This window comes from Monodelphis domestica, chromosome 7 (assembly GCF_027887165.1).
Source record: "Monodelphis domestica isolate mMonDom1 chromosome 7, mMonDom1.pri, whole genome shotgun sequence".
Classification (NCBI taxonomy): domain Eukaryota; kingdom Metazoa; phylum Chordata; class Mammalia; order Didelphimorphia; family Didelphidae; genus Monodelphis; species Monodelphis domestica.
Genome location: NC_077233.1, coordinates 53,411,549 through 53,433,912, shown reverse-complemented (window position 1 = coordinate 53,433,912; position 22,364 = coordinate 53,411,549). Strand labels below are relative to the sequence as shown.

At 39.0% G+C, this 22,364-nt stretch overlaps 1 protein-coding gene across 28 annotated transcripts in view; it reads right to left on the bottom strand.

Annotated features, from left to right (window-relative positions):
* The window catches only part of ATP2B2 (ATPase plasma membrane Ca2+ transporting 2), a 591,738-nt gene that overhangs the window by 119,671 nt on the left and 449,703 nt on the right, over positions 1 to 22,364 (bottom strand). For all 28 annotated transcript variants that reach the window (XM_056804635.1, XM_056804631.1, XM_056804633.1 and 25 more), the window contains 2 exons: positions 16,513 to 16,770; positions 12,923 to 13,048 (listed from right to left, as the gene is read on the bottom strand). In XM_056804635.1, coding sequence (XP_056660613.1) covers positions 12,923 to 13,048; positions 16,513 to 16,770 — 384 coding nt within the window. The remainder of the gene's footprint in view (positions 1 to 12,922; positions 13,049 to 16,512; positions 16,771 to 22,364) is intronic.

The following is a 22,364-nucleotide window of genomic DNA, read 5'->3' as shown; positions in this document are numbered from 1 at the left end:
ACAGTGCCTTGTACATAGATGCTCCCTGACTGATTCATCTAAAGTTTAAGGTGGAAATCATTTGTCACTGCTCCCTAGGGGATATGCATTCCAAAATGGGACAAAGAAGATCAATATATTTGTGTATAGGTGAGTGGTATAGTGTAACAAAACCAGACTAGATTATATCAGAGGTAAAGTAGCCCAAAGGAATGGAGAGGTGAAACTGCAGTCAGAAAGACGGGTTCAAATCCAGAATCTATTAGCTGTGGGACTCTAGTCCAGTTATTCAACCTCTCTGGGCCTCAGTCTCTTCATCTATAAAATGAGAGGGAGATGGATTCAAGGTGACCTCTCAGGCTGCTTTAAAAAAAAAAAACCATTATCTTCCATCTTCAAATCAATACTGTGTTGGTTCCAAAGCAGAAGAGTGGTAAGGGACTAGGCAATTGGAGTTAAGTGACTTGCCCAGGGTCACACATCTAGGAAGTATTTGAAGCCAGATTTCAACCCAAATCCTCCTGTGTTTAGGCCTGGCTCTCCTTCTGCTGAGCTACCAAGCTGCCCCCTATCATCTAATTCTATATCTCTGATCCAGTGATCCTAAGACCTAGATTCTATTCCTAGTTCTGCCACTGACTCCCTGTGTGGCCTTGGGCAAAGAAATAGTCCATGATTACCAGGGATTCTCTCAAAATGAAAAAAGGAAAGAAAGGATGGTATTTAACAAAGTTATCATTCTTATTAAATATAGTTTATTTAATCTCTCCTAAATTAACAAGGGAGAATGTTACAAATAATGATTTTTTTATCAGATCCAGAAGAGGGATGGAAAAAGTAAAAATTGTCAATTCACTTCATTTCCCTAAACCTCAATCTCTTCATGTTTAATTAGATAGTTTTAGTTTTGTTGTTATTCAGTTATTTCAGCCATACATTACTCTGTGATCCCATTTGGGGTTTTCTTGGCAAAGTTACTGGAGTGGTTTACCATTTCCTTCTTCAGCTCATTCCATAAAAGAGGAAACTGAGGCAAATAGAGTTAAGTGACTTGCTCAGGGTCACACAGCTTGCAAGTGTCTGAGCCCAGATTTGAACTCAGATAAATCTTCCTGACACCAGACACAGCATTAATCCCCTTAGCTGGCAGTATTATGAGCCTGAACTTCCTTCCCTCACCATGGATTTGCCATTCCCTAGAAAGAAATTACTTTTTTGAAAAATCCCCAAAGGATGTAAAACAATCTTTCCCACCAACCTAAACCTCTCACCAATTTAGTCAAACCCCAGGCCCTCTGAGCTCTGAAAACTGAGGCTCTGCCTCTCTACAGGTCTTGCATTTGGGGAATCCAGCCCTAGCTAGGTGTTCAGTGGTAAGGAAGAGATTATGAATCTGAGTGGCTTTTCTTCAGGCACCAAGTGACCTGATTTTTCAATCAAATCTCATTTTGTTGTTTTATTTTACTTGGCCATCCTCGTGTCTGTTGTCTCTGTTGGCTCAGGCCTCTGGGATTCTTCCCTTTTCTTTGCCTTGATGAGAACACTCAGGTGTTACTAATTCAGGAGCAGGAACAGAGTGGCTGCCCTAATCCAGTTTCCTTTCACAACCACTTGAAGAGGGAAGGGTTCTTAGAGCAGCAGGGATAGATATTAGGACAGAACATCAATTTAAATAATGAGAGTTGGCATTTAAATAGTATTTTGAAGTATGTGAAATTCTTTATTAATATTATCTCATTTGATCCTCCCAACAAACCCGGGAGTTAAGTGCTAAAACAATCCCCATTCATAAGGAAGAAGTAACTAAGGGAGATTGATTTTAAGTGGCTTATTTAACCAAGCATACAAAGCCCTTCATCATCTGGCTCCTATCTACCTTTCCAGCTTCATCACTTACTAGTATCCCTCATCTGATCAACATTTCAACCCACCTAGGCTATTTACCTTTCACTGATCTCACTCTGTTTTGCTACGCAAAACTTTTCTCATGACTGGAATGGGTTATCCATATACCTACACCTACTAAAGGAAGGCAGCAAGACATAGAAGAAATCTCAATGAATCTGGAGTCAATTTGTTTTAATATTTTTTTTATTTTTAATAATGTTTCATGGAGCCATTGCTCCATAGCTTACTTAAAAGTTATTCCTATAAAAACACTGCAAACTAGTTACTAAATCCAGCATGTATGTCTCCATTTCCTCTAGGATCCCTCAACTTTGGTTCTTCAGAGGGTTTACTTTCAGTATGGTCCATTCTAATTTCCAGTAACTCAATTTGTAGGTGAAATATACCACAGTTGATTCTTGGGTACTAATCCTTCTCTGTTCATTCCATTTTGGATTACTTGTTTAATTTCTTCTGTTTTTTCATCCAATTAGGGAAACCTTTTCTCTGAGGTTCTACTTGGACTGGTCACATATTTTGGGGGGTTTACCCCTTGGGTTTCTCACTATACAAGTCCTTTGTTAAGTTAAGCATCTTTAAAAATGTATATTTTTCTCTGGGCTCATCTTCTGAATTAGGAGCTAGTATCTGAATCAAAATTGGCTCTCATTCTCCCAATTGGTGAGTATAAGTCTTATCTAATCATGAATTCAGTGGCTAAGACTATGCCCTGCTTTCTGTGAGAATTGTCCAGCTTCTATCCATGGTTCAAGCCCAAGCTCCTTGATGCTGGGATAAATTATGATTGCCAGGCTGCTCATCTGACCCTGTCTCTGGCCATGATTCCAGATCAAGCTCCTGGGCTGCCTTTCACTTCACTGCGTTGATTTGGTCCTTTATCCTGCTATGGGATTGTACTGCTTTCACACGGTACCTTCTATCTCCCCTGACATGCCCCCACACAGGATTTCATTTAAATTTTGTAATAATTTTTATGTTGTCTTGGCCTGGATGGAGGGGCTCATCACTGATTCTCTTTTATTTATATGATTTATTCCTTCTGGGCCATTTTTAGACCTTTATTGGAATGTCTGTGGGGGACTTGGGTTCCTCAGGGTTTGGGTGCTGACACATTACCACCTTCCTCAATAAACATTTCAATAAATATTTATCAATTCTCTATCCATATGTGATACAAAGGGGGCAAATTTTGGTTTGATGTAAGGGAGAGGATCTTTCAGATAATGATAAAAGCTCATAAGGGCTGCTGCATAAGGTAATGAGCTCCCCATCACTCAGGAGAGGCTCAGCGATACTTATTAGGGATATTATACCTCCTCAGGCAAAAAATGGAGTAGATAGCAGCTGAGGTCTTTTCCAATCTGTGAGATTTTGATGTTACATTTCCCAGCCAATAAATCATCTTTCCCAGCATTGTGGCCCACAGGCAGAATCCTGCTGGAGATAGATAAGCCTGGATATGGATGCCCTAAAGAAAGGCTTACTAGCCATATGGCCATGGTCAAATAACTTAACCTGTCTAAACTTTAAAATGAGAAGAATAATAACTGTAGAACTTACCTCACAGGGTTTCTAGGAGAAACAGTGAGATAATCTGTGCCAAGTACTTGACAAATTATAAAGATTTGTCTAAATGCCATCTACTATTGTTATCAACAAATATTTGCTGAGCATTTAGGACCCAACAAATCTAGACTCAGAGATCCTTCAAAGTAATTTAGTTCAAGCCTTCATTTTACTGAGGTCCCGAGAAATCAAGTAACAGAGCCTGGATTTGAACTTATTCTCTGTGTCTCTTAAATCCATCAATCATTCTTCCACACCATGGTGCCCTACCATGGAACAATAAGATGGGGAGATCAGGAATGATTTTACCATTGCTACAAAACTTTAATTGCAATAGCAAATTCTGTCTCCAGGTTGCTGCAGCTTGTCGGTAATTTTCATAGCTTTGGGGCATAAAAGAAAAAAGGGGGACATCTGGGAAAGGCATTTGAGACAAATTAGTCCTCTTTAGTTGGCTTTCCATGTGAATTCTAAACTCCCCAAAATGCAGAAAGAAATGCGTCATCCCTTCCAGGCTCTGGGATGCCCTGAGATGACCCTAAACTGGAGATGGGGAGGAGCATCATGACAAAGGAATGATGGCTAGTGACATTCCATTAGGCTAAAGCAGGCCACTGCCACTCAGCTTACATGGTGTAGCCTTGATAATAAGATCTCTGGGCTAGAAGGAGGGAAATTGGATTCTAATCCTCATATTTTTCTGGTTTTAAAAAAAAAGATTACCTTCTGTCTTAAAATGGATGGATACTGAGTATCAGTTCTGAGTCAGTGAGAATAAGTGACTTGTCCAGAGTCACACAACAGTGTAGCCTTGATAATAAGAGCTTTGGACTAGGAATCAGAAAACTAGATTCTAATCCTAATATTTCCTCCTTTAAAAAAAAATCCCTTACCTTTTGTCTTAGAATCAATACTGGGTATTGGTTTCAAGGCAGAAGAGCAGTAAGGGATAAGCAACTTGGGTTAAGTGACTTGCCCAGGATCACACAAGTAGGATATGACTGGGCCTGATTTAAACCTCTAGATTAAACAGGACCTCCTGTTTCTAGGCTTGGCTCTCTGTCCACTTAGCTACCCAGACAGACACCCCTTTGATATTTCTCTTAACGAAGCTTGAACAGGTACACAACTGATTTATGCAATTTTAAAAGGCATTTGGGCTATTCCTTTTTTAACCTTTGCTTTCATCACATGACTGGCCTGCTTCCACCACTAATCATGCTTTTCTTCAGAAATATGGTGTACACCACATCTTACACATGTGTCATTTCAACACGGTGGCCTAATTGCATCCAGCACGCATCTCTCCATTGGGACACCCATGGCTTTGATTCTTCAGAAATGATTGAAGTGGTACAAGATTCAAAATCAGGCAGCTTCTGCAGCAGAATGTGACTACTAAACAATAGTCTTTTGTCCCTCACTAAAGCTCAGAATGCTAAAGAGGCAATTTCCCAAATGCAACTGAGCTTACATTCTTATTCCTAATTCTGTTCTGGTCCAAACTCATCCTCCATTTGAGGTGGCTGTTAGTTAGGTGCCATATGGTACCCATGCAACATAAAACCCTCCTCAGTAGGGGGAGTCAACCATTTTTAGGGCACTGGAGCCCTTTGGCAGTCTGGTGAAGCCTACAAATCCCTTCTCAAATAATTATTTTTTGAATGATCAAAGTCATATTATATAATTTTATATTATATTAATCATGATGGAAAGAAATGCTAAATTATACTTAGATAAATATGCTATTTTCCCATCCAAGTTCACAGAGCCCCTGAAATCTATCTTGAAATTTATCCATGGACTTACAAGGGGTTTGTGGACCCTAGGCAAAGACCTGCTGGTCTAGAAGAAGACCTCCAGGCTTGGGTAGTCTTTCTATGATACTGGATTTGGAATAAGTAGACTCCAGTTTAAAGTGTGGTTCTACTACTGACTTGGAGAAACCATTTAAACCTATTTAGGCCCCAGTTTCATCATCTATAAAATGGAGAGAAGTTGTACTACATGGTTTCCAAAGTCTCTTCCAACTCCAGATCTAAGGAAGGACATGACAAACAGGGCAGAGGATGAGATGTTGATGAAATGTGAGCTGTAGTGGTTGAAAGAATCTCTCCATCAACATCTATAATCTTTCAAATGTAAGTAACCTCCTGGCCTCAGTTCCTCATAGTGATAAGAGTACAGCATAGAGAAAAGCAGTAAATGAGTTCATGATTTTGGGAAGGGGAATAAAAAGAGCTGGTAAAATCCAAGATATCGGCATGCTGTTTCCTATCCATATCACCATCCCTATGCTCTTCATCACCATTAATCCCTTCCCTCTCATTCTTGTCTTTTTTCCTTTTCCTTCTCGTCCTACTTCTCCTTGTCCTTCTCCATCATCTTGTCCTTGACCTTCTCCTTCTTCTCCTTGACCTTCTTCTCATCCTTCTCCTTCTCCATCTTCTCCTTTTGCCTCTTAATCCTCTTCTCTTCCTCCCATTTCTTCTCCATTTTCTTTTTGTCCTCCTTACTAGTATCATTACTATTACTGCTATTATTACTACTAAATTGGTGGCAATGATGACTATGACACTGACTACTACTAACAATCATAATTATAATTCATTTTGATAACATTTTAGTGTTTTCAAAATACTCTCTTCACAGCAGCTACATGAGGGAGGAATCCCCCCCCTTTAACAGATGAGGAAACAGGTTAAGAGAGGAAATATACTTGCTCACTGAAAATATCTTAGCCACTAATGACTTGAGAGTCATCAAATGAAATTTTAGAATGATTTTTAGAGTGATGAGGCAACCTTAGATATCCTCTATTTTCAGATGAGGATACAGTGACCCAGGTTTTGTCCAAGGACATGCAGCTAGTTAGGGGAAGAGCTGAGACTAAAATTCAATCTTTTTCAATCCTTGGTCAAATGTACTTTCCACTATCCCACACTGCTCATTTCTGCCTCCTCATTAGAAGTATTAAGAGACAGCATAGTGTAGTGATTAGAGAGCTGGCTTCAGAGGCAGGAAGATTTGGGTTACAGTTGTATTTCTGACACATACTGGCTGTGTGATCCTGGACAAGACACTGCACCTCTTGACACTCTGGTCAGCTAAGCTGTGGAAGTGCCAACCTATCTTGGTAGGGGGAGCCTTTTTATCTGGGCATTTATTAGACCCATAAAATCTCAGGTCCAGTCTTCATCCTTGTTAATGCTTTCTCTTTCCCTAAATCATCTTATATTTACTTATATATTATATCCCACCCCATACCATGAACTGTAAGCTCCTCAAGGGACAAGGACTATTTCATTTAGTCTTTCTAAACCCAGTGCCCCGCACAATGCCTGGCACATAGTAGGTGCTTAATGAATAGTTGGTAATTTAAACTGAATGATGGTGATGACAGGAAGAATGGCCAGGAAGCTTTTCATTTTTTTAAAAAGTCTTCCTCTGAAGGTAAGGTTGGGGAAGGAGTTAAAAGAGATATTATCAAGTCTTACTGAGATGAGGACTATCCATCATAAGAAAAATGGGAGCAGCTAGGTGACACAGTGGATAGAGTGCCAGGGCTGGGGTTGGGAGGACCTGGGTTCAAATTTCATCTTGGATAATTCATAGCTGTGTGTCCCTGGACAAATCATTCAACCTTAATCATGTAGCCCTTAAAAGTCTTCTATCTTAGAATTAATATGAAGACAGAAGGTAAAGGTGGTAAAAAAAAATTAAAGTCCATCTATTAGCATCTAAATTTTCATGTTTATCAGCCTCTCACAACTGATCCCTCTGGCCACCCCCCCTCCCTGCTTTCACTGGATCAAAAATGTTAAATGGCTAGTTCTCCACCAATGGCTCCAGCCCCTCCTTTTAAGACTTTCCTGTTTTAAGCCTCAGGATGGCCAAAGAGTACAAAAGAGCTTTTTTTCCCCCTTTCACACTTAAGCTGGAGTATCCCTGATCAGAAGAACGCTGCTTACTAATGTTGAAAGAAAGGGAATTGGCTGCACTCTGAGTTGCCCCTGGCATGAGGCCACCCAACCACTCAGGCAGTCAGGGCCCCAGAGCCAAGGATCCCAGCCAGCTCAGAACACTTTGCAGCTCGTTATAGTTGCTCCTCAAAGAGAAGACCCAGGACAGTCTTTCAAGAGCCATATCAATTCCTCCCAGTCTTTGGGTTCACAAAGGAAGATCAGGAGTCCAAGAGCTCCCAACAAACAAAACATAGCACTGCCCAGTGAGAATATTTTCCTTTCTCCCTAGGACTTAATGTGGTGTGGCATACAGGAAAGAGTACTAGCCTTGGAGTTAAGGGGCCTCAATTCCAGCCTGGACACAGATACTAAGTAACTCTCTGGGCCTCAATTTTTCCATCTATAAAATGGGGAGTTGGAGCAGATGAGTTCTAAGAACTCCAGCTCTAACCTTTCTCTAATCTCCCATCAACCCCAGCCAGCTCCTAAAATGTCAAGAATGTCAACAACTTAAGTCCACCTTTTAATATCACAAACCTATAGTCTACTGACATAATGTGGATTATGCTTTGCAAACAGGATTCTATAAATGCTATAATTTTAATTAATTAATTTTTCTGGCAATAGTTTTGGGCAAATATTTTCTGACATTTTAGGATTCAGATTTTCTCTTTCCCTCCTATGTCCTCATCTCTGATACCAGTCTGATATAGGTGATACCAGTTAAATGTTATTATTGTTATATCTTGCTGGCAATGCTTCTATCTCTCTTTGCCTCTCCAGTGCTTAGCACTGGCATATATTAAATACATAATAAATGCATCAATGGTAGTTATTATTTCTTCATGACTTCCTTTTCCCCCATAGACAATGAGACATCCTAAAAATGCAAAGTAACTGGCACCTAATAAAGGATTAATAAATGCTTGTTGAGAGACAACTGAGTGGCACATGATGAGAGTGCCAGGCTGGAGTCGGGAGGACGTGGCTTCAAAACTAGTCTCAGACACTTCCTAGCTGTGTGATCCTGGGCAAGTCAATTAACCTTGTTTGCCTAGCCTTTGTCCTTCTGTCTTAGAGGTATTACTCAGATAGCAAATAAGGATTTAAAAAATGAACAAATACTTATTGACTGACCAAAATATAACAAAGGTAGATTAATGATCTGGCCATTACTATATTTGAGCTGAAATAAGACATATTTGATTCAACATTCACTGAAGAACATCTGCTATGTGCCCTAGTCTGGGCTGGGGACTGGGGTAAAACAAATGGGAGATGAGAGGTCCCTGCTCTCAAGAAAGCCAGACATGAATTTCTTCACCAATTACTTATGTGTCCTATTTTATACAAGAGAGACAGGGCTGCAGAGCAGATAGTATTGTGTTGGGCATCAGGAGCCTTTCTAAGTTCAAATCTTATCTCTGACTATTATATTAGCTATATGGCCAAGGATATATCACTGACCTCCTCTGTGACTTCTTAGTTGAGCCTCAGTTTCCTTCTTGGTAAAATGGAGTTGATAATAGAACCTACTTCACAGAATTGTTGAAAAGCCCAAAGGAAGTCATGTCTATAACGTGCTTAGCTCAGCTTTTTAAAGAGCTTGACAAACATACATGAAAGTGAGACAAACATCAAAATATACAAAAAGTTTGTATTTAAAAATAAACAAATCCATCAAGCTTGGCGGGGGGGATTTCAAGTGAAGAGAAGACTATTGGTCTGGAGTGGTCAGGGATGACTAGAAGAGGGAGTACTAAAGATGGTCCATAAATGATGACCAGAATTTGGATAGGATGAAGAAAACATAGAGTGATGGGTAAAAGCTCAGGGGAGGAGTTGAGTCAATCCTGGAGCCTCAAGAGTACACTGAAGAGTTTGGATGTTAAGAAGAGTGATACAGCAAAGCTGTTAACCTAGTCAGAAAACCAAAAGCTGCTGAAGACCAAAATAGTCGAGTCAGAAGCCCAAAGCAAAGAGGACATGGTGATTTTTCTCTCTGAGCATGGATGCCAAGGGAATCTGGTGCCCTACTTTTCTCTACTCCTTCCTGGGAGTGACATCTTCAAATGCCTGAAGTACTCTCAGAATTCATGGAGGGGCCTCAGGACAATGGCAGAAAATGAATGCCATCCCTTTGTGTGGGTGGAAAAGCTCTGCTTCTGGGGAGTGGGAGGGAGAGGAGGCATGTGGCTGCCACAGGATACAACAAAACGCAACATCAAGAACAGAGTTTCAGAGCCAGAGGCAGCTAAGCTTACCTAGGAGCTAAACTGACCTTTGCCAGGTCAGCTCTGAAACTTAGAACTATGGTTCTAACCTAACACTCAAGTCCTAACATTTGCTCCTTTAAAGCAAGGGGACACTAATAGTCCTTCCATTACTACTATCATTAGAACAATAACTCCTGGGGGCAGCTGGGTAGCTCAGTGAATTGAGAGCCAGACCTGGAGTTGGGAGGTCCTAGGTTCAAATCTGACCTCAGACACTTCCCAGCTGTGTGACCCTGGGTGAGTCACTTAACCCCCATTGCCTAGCCCTTACCATTCTTCTACCTTGGAATCAATATACAGTATTGATACCAAGACAGAAGGTGAGGGTTTTAAAAGAAAAAAGAAAGATAACTCCTGGATCATACGAATTAGAACTGTAAAGGACATTAGAACAATTCCTTCTACTCCACCAAGTCCAGACTTCTTTATTAATAAAAACATGGTGTAGTAGACAAAAGGCCAACCTTGGAATTAAGAAGAACTGGGTTCAAAGCTTGCCTCTGATGCATGTTGACTCTGTGACCTTAGATAAATCCTTTAACCTCTCAATGTTCCAGGTGACTTTCCATGGCTATATGTTACTGAGAAGTCTATCTGTAACTATAGAAGTTCATACCATGACTCAATTTGTTATGTTGAAGAAACTGTTGGTTCAATGGATTTCCCCCTAACCAATGCCAAAAGAAGAGATGAATTAACTCCCATTCTCTATAACACTGTCAGCTATGCCAAGCTTCTTCCTCATAACTAAGCAAAATAGGTTATACAAGTACAATTACTCCCATTGTATAGATGAAGAAACTGAAGACCAGAGAGATGTGCCATTAAGTAGCAGAGACAGGATTTGAACCTAGGTCCTCTAACTCCAAGTCCAGTTCTCTCTTTCCATCACAAAAAAAAATTACTTTTCTTCCAACAAATTCGACATGGTCCATCAATCCTTAAGTATCCCAAGCTAAAAGGAGGGAGTGCCCAATGTGACTGGTTGCCCTTTCCCATCAACTCCACTAATGAGGTACTGGGCACTCACCATGAGCAGCTCATTGACTTAGGGGGAAGAAGGCATCACCCTTGACTTTGTGGGGCTTCCAACTAGCTGGAGAGAAAGCAGAGTCCTACAAGGATAGGCCACAGTAGAAGTCACTAAACATCCTACTGATTAAGTGATTGGTAAAGACCCTTTGGGATTTCTGAGTAGGGAGTGACCACCTGGGGAAGGCAAGGCACTAAAGAATCTGTAGAAGATGACTGGTTAGACAGGAATCAGGAAAGTGGAGAGGAAGAAGGAAAGCACTCGAGGCAAGGGCAAGTTTCACTGACTTGGTGAAAAAGACCAGGTCATAATCAGGAAACAATAAATAAATTAAGTTTGGATAGGGAGGTTTTGTTCAATTGTGTCCACTGTATGTGACATTTTTTGACCCATTTGGGGTTTTCTTGACAAAGATACTGGAGTGATTTGCCATTTCCTTCTCTAGTTTATTTCACAGATGAGGAAACCAAGGCAAACAGAGTTAAGTGACTTGCCCTGGGCCAAACGAGTAAGTGTCTGAGGCTGGATTTGAACTCAGGAATATTAGAAAATGCTAGTAGTGAAAGATAGGAAAGCTAGGTTGAAAATAGAGGAATAAAGACTTGGATATCAGACTAAAGGATATGACTTTTATTATTTTATTAGATAATAGGTCAGGGAGAGGCAGAGTTTCTGAGCCAGAGGAATGGAATGATGAGGCTATTTCCCAGGAAGATTAATCTGGTACCTGTGTGCTAGAGAGAAGAAAGGCTGGAAGCTGCTCTGAGAGTCTGAGAAGTAACAAAGGATTTGAATAGGAAGAATATATACAAGATGGGAGAATCCCAAGCTATGGTTTATGTTTTATATCATACTTGAAATTCTTCTCTCCGGTCTTTCCACACTCTTTCCTTTTAAAAGGCACTACATCCCCTTAATTTCCAATTCTTTGCCACCACAAAACTGCTACAAATATTTCTGTCCTTTCCCCTCTTTTATTATCTCTGTGGTACAGATGCAGATCAAAGCATACTCATTTTCCATATTAGCTTATTTATGGCTTTATTGGGGGAGTTTGGTTTTATATGAGTGTGCTCTTACAACAATGACCAGTATGGAAGCATGTTTTGCACAATAATACATATATAATCCAGATCAAATTACTTAAGATCTCTGACATGAAAGGAGATGGGGAAGAGAGGAAGGGAAACAATATGGATGTTATCATTTCAGAAACCATATGTGGAAAATTGTTATTGCACATAATTGAGAAAACAAAGTATCTTTGAATATGAATCTCAGTTCACTCATCTTTAAAATAAGGAAACTGGATAATTTGGTGTCTAAGATCTTGTTTGGCTGTAATGTTCTATTTTCTAAGATACCTTCCAGTTCTAACAGCACTCTATTAAACCTAACATTCTGGTTCTAAGGACCCTTCCAAATTGAACCCTCTGTATTCTAACATTCTATGATCAAAAGGCACCTCCATCTCTGACATTCCATGTTGTGACCATCTACATCCAAACTTTCTAGATTATCCTTCTAGCTTTGACATTCCGTATTCCAATAGTCTCTGTTTTCAGATCCCTTCCAAATCTAATGGACTCTCTCTGCCCTGATATTTTATACTCTAAGTTCCCTCTGAATTTTGTTATTCTATATTCCAGTATTCTATGTGCTAAGGTCCCTTTCAGAAATATCAATTTTAACATTCTATGTTCTAAGGTCTCTTGCAGCTTTCACATTTTAAGAATCTACACTTAATTTACAGCCAGGTCAAACCAAGGTAACCCAGTGTCCAGGTTCCACAACATTCCAGAGGAAATACCTGCTTCCTGTTTATCTGGTGAAGAAGGGGCACAATTTTCTTTCCTTCTTGGCTCCAATGACCATATCATTTGGGAGGAATGGGGACAGAATTTGGTTTTTCATAGAGGGAAATGAGCTTCTATTTAATGAATGAAGTCAAATTACAGAAGAATTAATTGCTCAGTCTTAGTTGAATTGGTGAGAGAACTCAAAGCCAGTGGCCTCCCTCATGAAGATTTTGTGCCATTTCCCCAAGAACAAGGTAGAAGAGAGGGAGAGAATCTCTGAGATACCCAAGGCAGAAGCACCTTCTGGATGGAAAGGATTTCATCAGTCAATTGTGGGGGATGAGAGAATGATGGGGGTAGTGTCTACAATGGGAGCAGCGTATCAGGAAATCTCACCTGAAAGCAGCATGGGGTCCTTGTCCACCGATTTGCGGACCTGGTCAGATTCTCCTGTTAGGGAGCTTTCATCAATCTTAAGGTCATTGCCTTGGATAAAGATCCCATCAGCAGGAAGTAGGTCACCTGTTACAGGAATAGAGACAGAACAAAGAGGAATTGAGTGAAAATCCTTCTTTGAAAAGGTTGGCCACCATACCAAAAGACTATATATAGTATCTTTTCTTCTTTTAAACCCCTGTCTTTCTGTCCTAGTAAGAGCTCCAAGACAGAAGGGGAAGCACTAAGAAAAGGGGGTTAAGGGTCTTGCCCAGGATCATACAGCTAGGAAGTGACTTAAGGAAAGATTTGAACCCAAGTTCTCTCAGCTATAGACCTGGAGCCTATCCACTGGTTCACTTAGCTTCCCTGACTACAGTATCCTTAATGGTATATTGGGATGGGGCTGGGGTAGCATTTGACCCTGGAATCTAGATCTATCTAAATAGAGCAGGAGTTTTTGACTTTTTGAGTGATGGACTCCTTGGGGAGTCTCATGAAAATGATGAATCCCTCTCAGAATCCAGTTTTTATATCCATAAGACAAAATACAGAGGACTAGAAAGGTGTCATTAGAAAAATGGCATTAAAATATTTATCAAAATATTTTTAAAAGTTCAAGGAAGGGCAGCTATTTGTCTCAGTGAACAGAGAACACCTAGATATGGGAGGTCCCAGGCTCAAATCTGACCTAAGACACTTCCTAACTATGTGAGACCCTGGGCAAGTCACTTAACCCCCATTGCCTAGCCCTTACCACTCTTATGCCTTGGAACGAATACTTAGTATTGATTCTAAGACAGAAAGTATGGATTTTTTTAAAAATTATAATAATTATTAAATTTTTTAAAATTGAAATAAAAATTTTTAAAGTAAGTTCAAGGACCCCAAATTAAGAATCCCTGCTAGAGAATCCCTACTCTACTTCAACATCTACGCGCTCTCCATTTAGACTAATACAGAAATTCCAGCCACTCACTCCATACTTTGCTAGGGCATCAATGTGGCTACTAGAGCTCTACCACAAGCCTTAGAACTTCCACCTTTTCCCTCCTCTTTCCCAGTCCCATCTAAAAATATCCATCTCTAACCTGCTTATCATAGCAAGTTTTAAATGATTCATCCTCTATTCTCCATACCTTTGTGTTGGCTGTTTCATGCTTGTAAGGCTCTCCTTCCTCACCTCCATCTTTCAGAATACCTGGTTTCCTTCAAGACTCACCTAATGCCTTTCCCAGTCACCCTTCCTGCCTTTTAATCACTCTTAAAAATCACTTCTTTTTCTCCTGTACACATTTTCATGTACTTTGTTATTTACATGTTTACTGTATTATCATTAGAATAATAATAGCCACCATTTAGACGTGGTAACAATGCCTTCCCTTTTTCATAATACATTCATCTTTCCTGTATATTTCTTGTAGGTACCTAAATATTTAGACGTCAGCTCCCCCCTTAGAATGTAAGCTCCTTGAAGGGTAGGCATGGTTTTTACTTTTGACTTTCATCCTCATTGATTTGCACACAGTCTGGCACATAGTCACCACTTAATAAATTCTTATTGATTGATTGGTATTTCTTTTCTGATGAGGCAAATCCTAGACTTACATATTTTCAGCATTCTGCCTGGATCAAGGGGCCAGAAAATTGGGTTAAGAATACATATATGTGTGTGAATTCATATATCTATACACACATATACTTCATATATCTATATATATGTGTACATATATATACACTATATCAGTATAGTACAAAGGAATCTATGAGATATATATATATATATATATATATTTTGGTCTAGAACTAAATGATCAAGAATTTCCTTTCTAAGGCTAAAATTCTGTGATTCTACAAGTACCTATCCCTGACCAAATTTGGCCCATTTTTAGATCTCTTTCTCCTCCTATCTTACCCAACATTGTTCTCAGTTCAAGTTCTATATTATTAAATGAGATAATATATATTATATGTATGCATGCATAGAATATATATATTTACATAGATTTGTATATATATATATATATATCTTGAGTGCTTTAAAAACTTTAAAGAGCTAATTTAATTGGTTACTATAATTGATACTCCTTGGAGTATCTGACAGAAAAGGAAAGGAGATTGTTTTAATTTGCATTTCTCTAATTAGAAGTGATGTGGAGCATTTTTTTTAAAAACATAGCTATAGATAGCCTGGGTTTCTTCTCTTGAGAACTGCCTTAGATTGGAAAAGATGACAAAAAAGGAAAATGATAAGTGCTGGAGGGACTGTGGGAAAACAGGCACCACAGATGTACTGTTGGTGGACCTGTAATGAGTCCAAAAATTATGGAAAGAAATTTGGAATCATACATGAAAAGTTACTAATCTTTTGATCCTTTGGCCAAACGAAGCCACTACTAGACTTATATCCCAAAGTAAGGAAAGAAATTGAAAAAGAGCCTATATGTAGAAAAATATTTATGTCCATTCTTTTTGTGGTGACAGAAAACCAGGAAGTAAAGAGATGCTCATTAGTGGAGGAATGGCTGAATAAATTGTGGTATATGAATGTGATAGAGTATTGTGGTGCTTTAAGAAATGAGGAAATAGGATATTTTATTTTTTTAAGTTGTATAACATGTATTTCTGTACTGGCCATGTTATAAAAGAAAAGAAACAAAAAAGAATAAAAATAAAGAAAGTTTTTTAAAAATATTCTTCAAACTGCATTCAGAGGCATCCAGAGTTCTTCCTCTGAAGGTGGAAAGCAAGACCTAGATTGCTTTAGGGAGACATGGAAAGACATATAAATTGATGCAGAGTAAAGAAACCTGAGCTAGAAAATAATATATTCAGAATATCAATATTTAAAGAATAATTCTGAAAACTTTTATAAATGGATAAAGAATGAAATAAGCAGAACCAGGAGAACAAAGTATGTAAGAGGGCAAAGAGCTATGGTTCTTATAGACAAAGGAAATCAAGGAAAATTTCAGGGGAAAAGTGGTATGTGAGTTAGACTATAAAAAATGGTGCAGGTGAATGTTAGGTTTAGAGTATGAGGATCTAGATTCTAATCTCAATTATTTAATCTATTAATAAGTAATCCATTGTTTTCTAATAATTCCTTGCTAATCTATTTCTGGAATTTGAGGCAATACACTCAAACTCCCTGGGCCTCAGTTTCTTCATTTGCAAAATGAAGGAGTTGGACTAAATTAAATGACTTCTGAGGTCCCTTCCTTGTACTCAACCAAAAACCTCCACTGGTTGTTTTTCCAAGAATTGTTTGTTCTTAAATCTTATTTGAGTTTGGACTATTCCTTTTCTCTGCTCTTACAGTATACATAGATCACCAAGGTTAAGACCTACCTTTGGGCTCACTGCCCTGCATGTCCATACTGGAATAACCAAACGTTGATCTTGTTCTCTCCAATCATCGGAGGCTCAACCTGGATGCCCAGGCTAGCCTATCTCACATCACCTAAACTCCAAGTCAAGCACAAAAGTATGGAAGAGTGGAAAAAGATCATAGAGGTTCTGTTGTTGATGTGGTGGTAGGGAAAACTTACCGTATTTTACCTGGGCAATGTCACCAACCACGATCTCTGCCACAGGAATCTGGATCACCTGTGCTCCCCGGACCACAGTAAACTTCTGCTCCTGTTCAATTCGGCTCTGCAGACCCCGGAACTGTTTCTCCTTGCTCCAGTCATTAAAGGCAGTGACAAGTACGACACAGATAACTGATAGAAGTATGGCGGCCCCTTCAATCCAACCAGCTTCTGCCTCCCCTTCATCTTCGGCCCCAGCCTGGGCTGTTGCACACCCTGTATAGGAGAAAGAAGAAGGAAACATAAGCAAAGCCAAGTAAGACTGGGGAGAGATCAGGCAAGCAAAATTAGTTCCCCAAAATAAGATGAGAAACTTGGAAAATGAGTGACTCAAAATGATCAACCTGCTAAAATGAAGCTTCCATCCTCATTGAATAAAAACTAAGAGTAAAAGTTCATCAGGTCCAACTTATTAATCATACTTATCATATGGATAGGACCTTATGTTTTTCAAATAATTTCATATCTTTTATTATATGTTCCTCTCATAATAATTGTAGGTTCTATGAAGGCTTAAAATAGTCTTTCCTATTTTACAGATGAGAAAACTAAGCTCCAGAGATATTAAATTGTTATTTATAAAAGGAGAACCTTGGCTAAGTTGGATCACCATTTTTTTAGAATTAAAGGGAGCAAAGGGTTAAAAATTCATGGTACCTTAGAGGTTGCCTAGTCCAAACTCCTCATTTTGCATGCAAAATGCAGGGAAGTTTATTAAGTGATTCACCCAAGATTACATGGGTAATAAATAGAAGGTACAGAATAGCTTTTTAAATCCCTTACCTTCTGTCTTAGGAATCAATACTGTGTATTGCTTCCAAGGCAGAAGAGGAGTAAGGGTTAGGCAATGGGGGTTAAATGACTTGCCCAGGGTCACCCAGCTAGGAATTATCTGAGGCCAGATTTGAACCTTCTTCAGGTCTGGCTCTTAATCGACTGAGCCACCTAGCACAGAATTTAAACCTAGGTTCTCTAACTCAAAAGCAAACTTCTTTTGATTAGATTGATTAGACTGCTGGTATTCTCTTTAGTGCTAAAAGAGGCCTTGAATGTCAGTAATTCAAAACCTCCTATTTTACAGGTAAGGTAATTGAGTGAGGCATCACAGGTAGCAAATGGCTAAGGTAGAATTCAAACCCAGCTCTTCTGACCTCAATTCCAGTCTGTTTTCATTTATCAAGTGGAAGTACCATAGATCATAGTTAAGGACACATCAAAAGTCACACAACTAATGACAGAATTGGGATTAAAGGCTTTTCTCTCTTCAAGTTTAGGCTCTTCCCATCATGCTGACTTCTTAACTGTAGCTCACCTTTGGCAATTCAAGGAGACACCACTTATTTGCCAAGTAAGTGTTCCTTCCAATTATTCAGAGGAACAGTTTGGGAAACTCTCTCAACCACAGATGCCTGACTCAGAAAAGCAATTATTCTCTTAAATACAGGAGCAGTATAAGCACAAAAGTACAAATTATCCCCTCAAAAAGATTCCCCAAAGGAGTTGTGGCTGAGGGACCAGGGGCCCAATTTTGCCCAAAGGAAGAAAGAAGGGTGATTTATGGTGAGCAGGCAGTCTATAATGAGAAGCAACAGGATACAAAGTAGGAGAAATCAAAGCTGAGAACTAGAGAAAATTTTCTGGCAGAGAATAGCATAAGCCTTTCAAATTGTCTGAAAGATAAGTGTTGAACTCTCTCTGACTGACAAAATCTAAAATTAGACAGACCAGAACCATTGGAAAACACACCTACAGGCAGGCAGCAAACACTTCTCCCCTTATAGGGTGAGGGGGCTGCTCTGAGCAATCCCTAAGACTCCTTCCAGCTCTAGCATCTCATGAGTCAAAGATGATAGTAGGAAAACCACAACGAAATAGTGTTTAACTAAAATGTAAATATTGGATATATCTCATTTTGAAATGGCCTTCTTTTATAGCTTCTCTCCAAGATTACCTTCTATCTATTCTGTAAAGAGATTCTATGTGCATGGCTGTTTGCATGTTGTCTCCCCCATTAGAACATGAGCTCCGGGAGGGCAGGGACTGTCTTTTTGCCTTTCTTTGTACCTCTAGAGGTTAGAACAGAGTGTAAAATACAGTCAGTGTTTAATATGTGCTTATTGATTAATTCACTGATTAACACTTAGTCAAACACGCCACACTTTGTACAAAGTTTCTATTTTGGTCTTCAGCAGCTTTTGGTTTTCTGACTAGGTTAACAGCTTTGCTGTATCACTCTTTCTGTGATCTGAATCAGCTGTTAAGAAAGCCCAAACTGTGAGGTGAATGGTTTATCTGTCTTCTTGTATGGATGAAGCCATAGTGGCAATATAGTTGTGTATTAATTGCTCCAATCAAAGCTACCCATTGTTAGAAAATATCATTTATTTGAAAATGAGGATTGGTATAATCACATTTTCAGAAAGAGTAAAATAGGGTGGATTCCTCAGAGTAAAGCCTGGTGAACTGGACTTTCAATCCTAGAAAAATTCAAGAACATATCACTAGAGAGAAGGTTTGTGGACATTTAGAAATGGAAACAACAGTCATTAAGAGATGACTTGGGTTTATCAAGAACAAAGCTTAGAAAATTTACATAATTTTCTTCTCCAACAGGGTTACAAGGCTGGCAAATAAGAGTAATGTTGCAGACCTAGAATATCTGCATCTCTGCAATCTATATGACAAAGACTTGCTATCCCTCTGAAAAGGATAATAATGCTCTAAAAGGGATTTGGAATGATATGATAATTCTGTCCCAAAGAGTGATGATCATCATCAACCAACAGACAAATCTCTCATCTAGAAGACCACTAGATCCTTAGCCCTATTTTATTTAACATTTATCAATAACTTGTAGGAGGTTATATATGGTACAGTTTATCATCCAAATGGAACTAGGAGGGAAGAAGAGTATATTAGAAAAGAGAATCAAGATCTCCAAATCCCACTAAGCTAATACTAGAAAGACCATGCATATAAATCAATATAAAAATATGTTTGGTAGGAGTAGCTAGATGGCTCAGTGGATAGAGAAGAAGGCCTAGAGATAGGAAGTCCTGGGTTCAAATTTGGCCTCAGACACTTCCTAGATGTGTGACCTTCCGCAAGTCATTTAACCCTGCTCTTCTACCTTGCAAGTGATACTTAGTATTGACTCTAAGACAGAAGGTAAGTTTTAAAAAACAATGTTTTTAATGTAATTGGTGGGATAAGGAGTATCAAAATGAATAGAAACAAGAGAATGTCAAACAGTCAGAGATTCAATATCTGAAGAATGAATTATGATTATATCCAAAGAGAAAACTGAAAGGTGGAAACCTGAAAGACATAAATTGTATGTGCATGTCTGTGTCCCAGACGATATCTTCTGTGATATAGAGAGGGGGAGAGGGCCTGGGACACTTGTGGATAAATTCTATTAATCAAAAAATGAAATGTGCTTGGTCTTTCAAGGTATTCTTAAATTCTGGTCCTTCCAAGGCTAGAAAAATGAGCCAAAAAGATAAAACTGAGAAGTGGAAAATTAATTGTATAAATACATGAGTACAGAATGGGGGAGATGTGGCTAGACAACCATTTATGAGAAAAGGGCCTCGGAACTGTACAATTTGCATGATCAATGAGTCCATTGTGAGCCATGCTGTAAAAAAAAAAATTGGTTTCTTAGGCTGACTTAAGAGAAGTACAGTATTAATAATGAAGGAGGCAATGGTCCCACTGTAGTCTGACTGGTCATGACATACCTCTACTATTCTGTTCTGAGATATCAATTTTTTAGAAAGGACATCAGTAGAACTAAGTGCAGTGGGGCACAAAGTGAGGAAACTGGATTTAGCTAGATGTAAGGAAAAGGGGGTGATGGAATGAGTTCTCCATCACTATAGTCCAAGTGGAATCTAATGGGTTCCTTCTTGGGCTGTTGATAGAGGGTATCTTTGTTCAAGCATGGGCTGGAGTAGATTAGGTCCCTTGTAACTCTGAGAATATGGGAGTCTATGAGTTATTTCCTATCATGCCGATGGTTACTACAATTTTACCTGGTACTACATAGGATCCTAGGTTTATTGCAAGAAGAAATGTTAGAGGACATATATTCTAGTCTCTCTAATCCTTTCATAAAAAAGGAAACTGTATCCCAGAGTGACTTACCTATACAGGTCTTACATTGACAATGATAGGAAGAATGGTTTTTATCCATCTTTGTTGCTTGGCCGAGTCCCTTAAAGACTCATCATGGTTATTGACTTGACATACCCTGGGTTTTCTCAGTCTCCCCATAACTTTCTTCACATGATGTTTTCTGTACCCTCTCAACTCTGTTTATTATGATCCTAGCTTGGCAAAATGTAGTATTGGTCAGTGTTTACATATAGCCTCTGAAACTTACTAGTGTGTGATGATTATGCGCCACTCAACTTAAACCTCTCTAAACCTCAGTTTCCTCAACTGCAAAATGGATATATATATATATATATATATATATATATATATATATATAATACTGGCAACTATCTCATGGGATAGCTGAAAGACTCAAAGGAAATTACATATACAGGAACATTAAAGTGTTTGTAAAGCTATTGTTATTATTTCTTAATACCCCTACCTACTGTGTATTGGTTCCAAGGCAGAAGAAGGTTAAGGGACCTTCCAAGGGTCACAAAGGCGGGCATTTGTTGAATCCATATTTGAACCCAAGACCTCTCTTTTCTAGACCTGATTCTCAATCTACTGAGCCTCCTCGCTGCCCCCGGTAATTATCACTACTGACCACTGTTGGAACACAACTGAAATATCCTCCTTAATGTCCCTACCAACATGCCTTTTTCAACTAACCTTCCATACCATTATGTATGTCCAATGGTACTTCCTTATAATTGCTCTGGATGAACTATTTATGTATCTGTCTCTCCTATTAGACCGGGGCAATTAGCACACCTTTTCCTCTCCTGTATATCTCAGGTGTCTTGCCAATAGGAGGCAACTGATGAATAGTGAATTGTGTGTGTTGTAGTGAGGGTGAAAAACACACTGAATCAGCATCTGCTGGAGGACTGAGTCGCTTTTCTGGCTCCTGTTCCAAAGATCACAGCTAGGAATTCAACATTACAGAACTACAAATATTGCTTTACCATGTTTCCCATTTTCTGTTGGTGCCAAAAGAAACCAATATTGCTTACAAAAAAGGCTATGAGACAGAAAGCTAAACATACGCATGATTTACCAAGTTTTCAAAGAATAAGCTATGATTTCCTTGAGATGGAATATAGCATTAACTTTCTCTGATGTTAAAGAAGGGACTTTGGGAATATTACACTCTCTCTAAGCACATCAAATAAAGTATTGGAACTGAAGTCAGGAAGATATGAGCTTAATCCTGTCTCAGACACTTACTAGATGACTAGTATGACCACAGGCAAGCTTCCTAAATCTTCCTCAGACTCAGTCTTTTTCATCTGTAAAATGGAGATAATAACAGCACCTAATTTTCAGGGTTTTGAGGATCAAATGGAATAATATTTGTAGGCATATGTAATATGCCAAAATAATATAGGCCTCTAGATGACTCAGTGGATTAAGAGATAAAAAGTCCTGGGTTCAAATCTGGCCTCAAGTAATTCCTAGCTGTGTGACCCTAGGCAAGTCCCTTAACCCCCATTGTATAGCCCTTCTTTCTCTTCTTCCTTGGTACCAACATACAGTATTGATTCTAAGAAGGAAAGTAAGGTTTTTTAAGTAGTATGTGTAAAATTATTTGCAAAGCTTAAAGTATTGCACAAATTATCATTATAAATTTATCACTATACAGG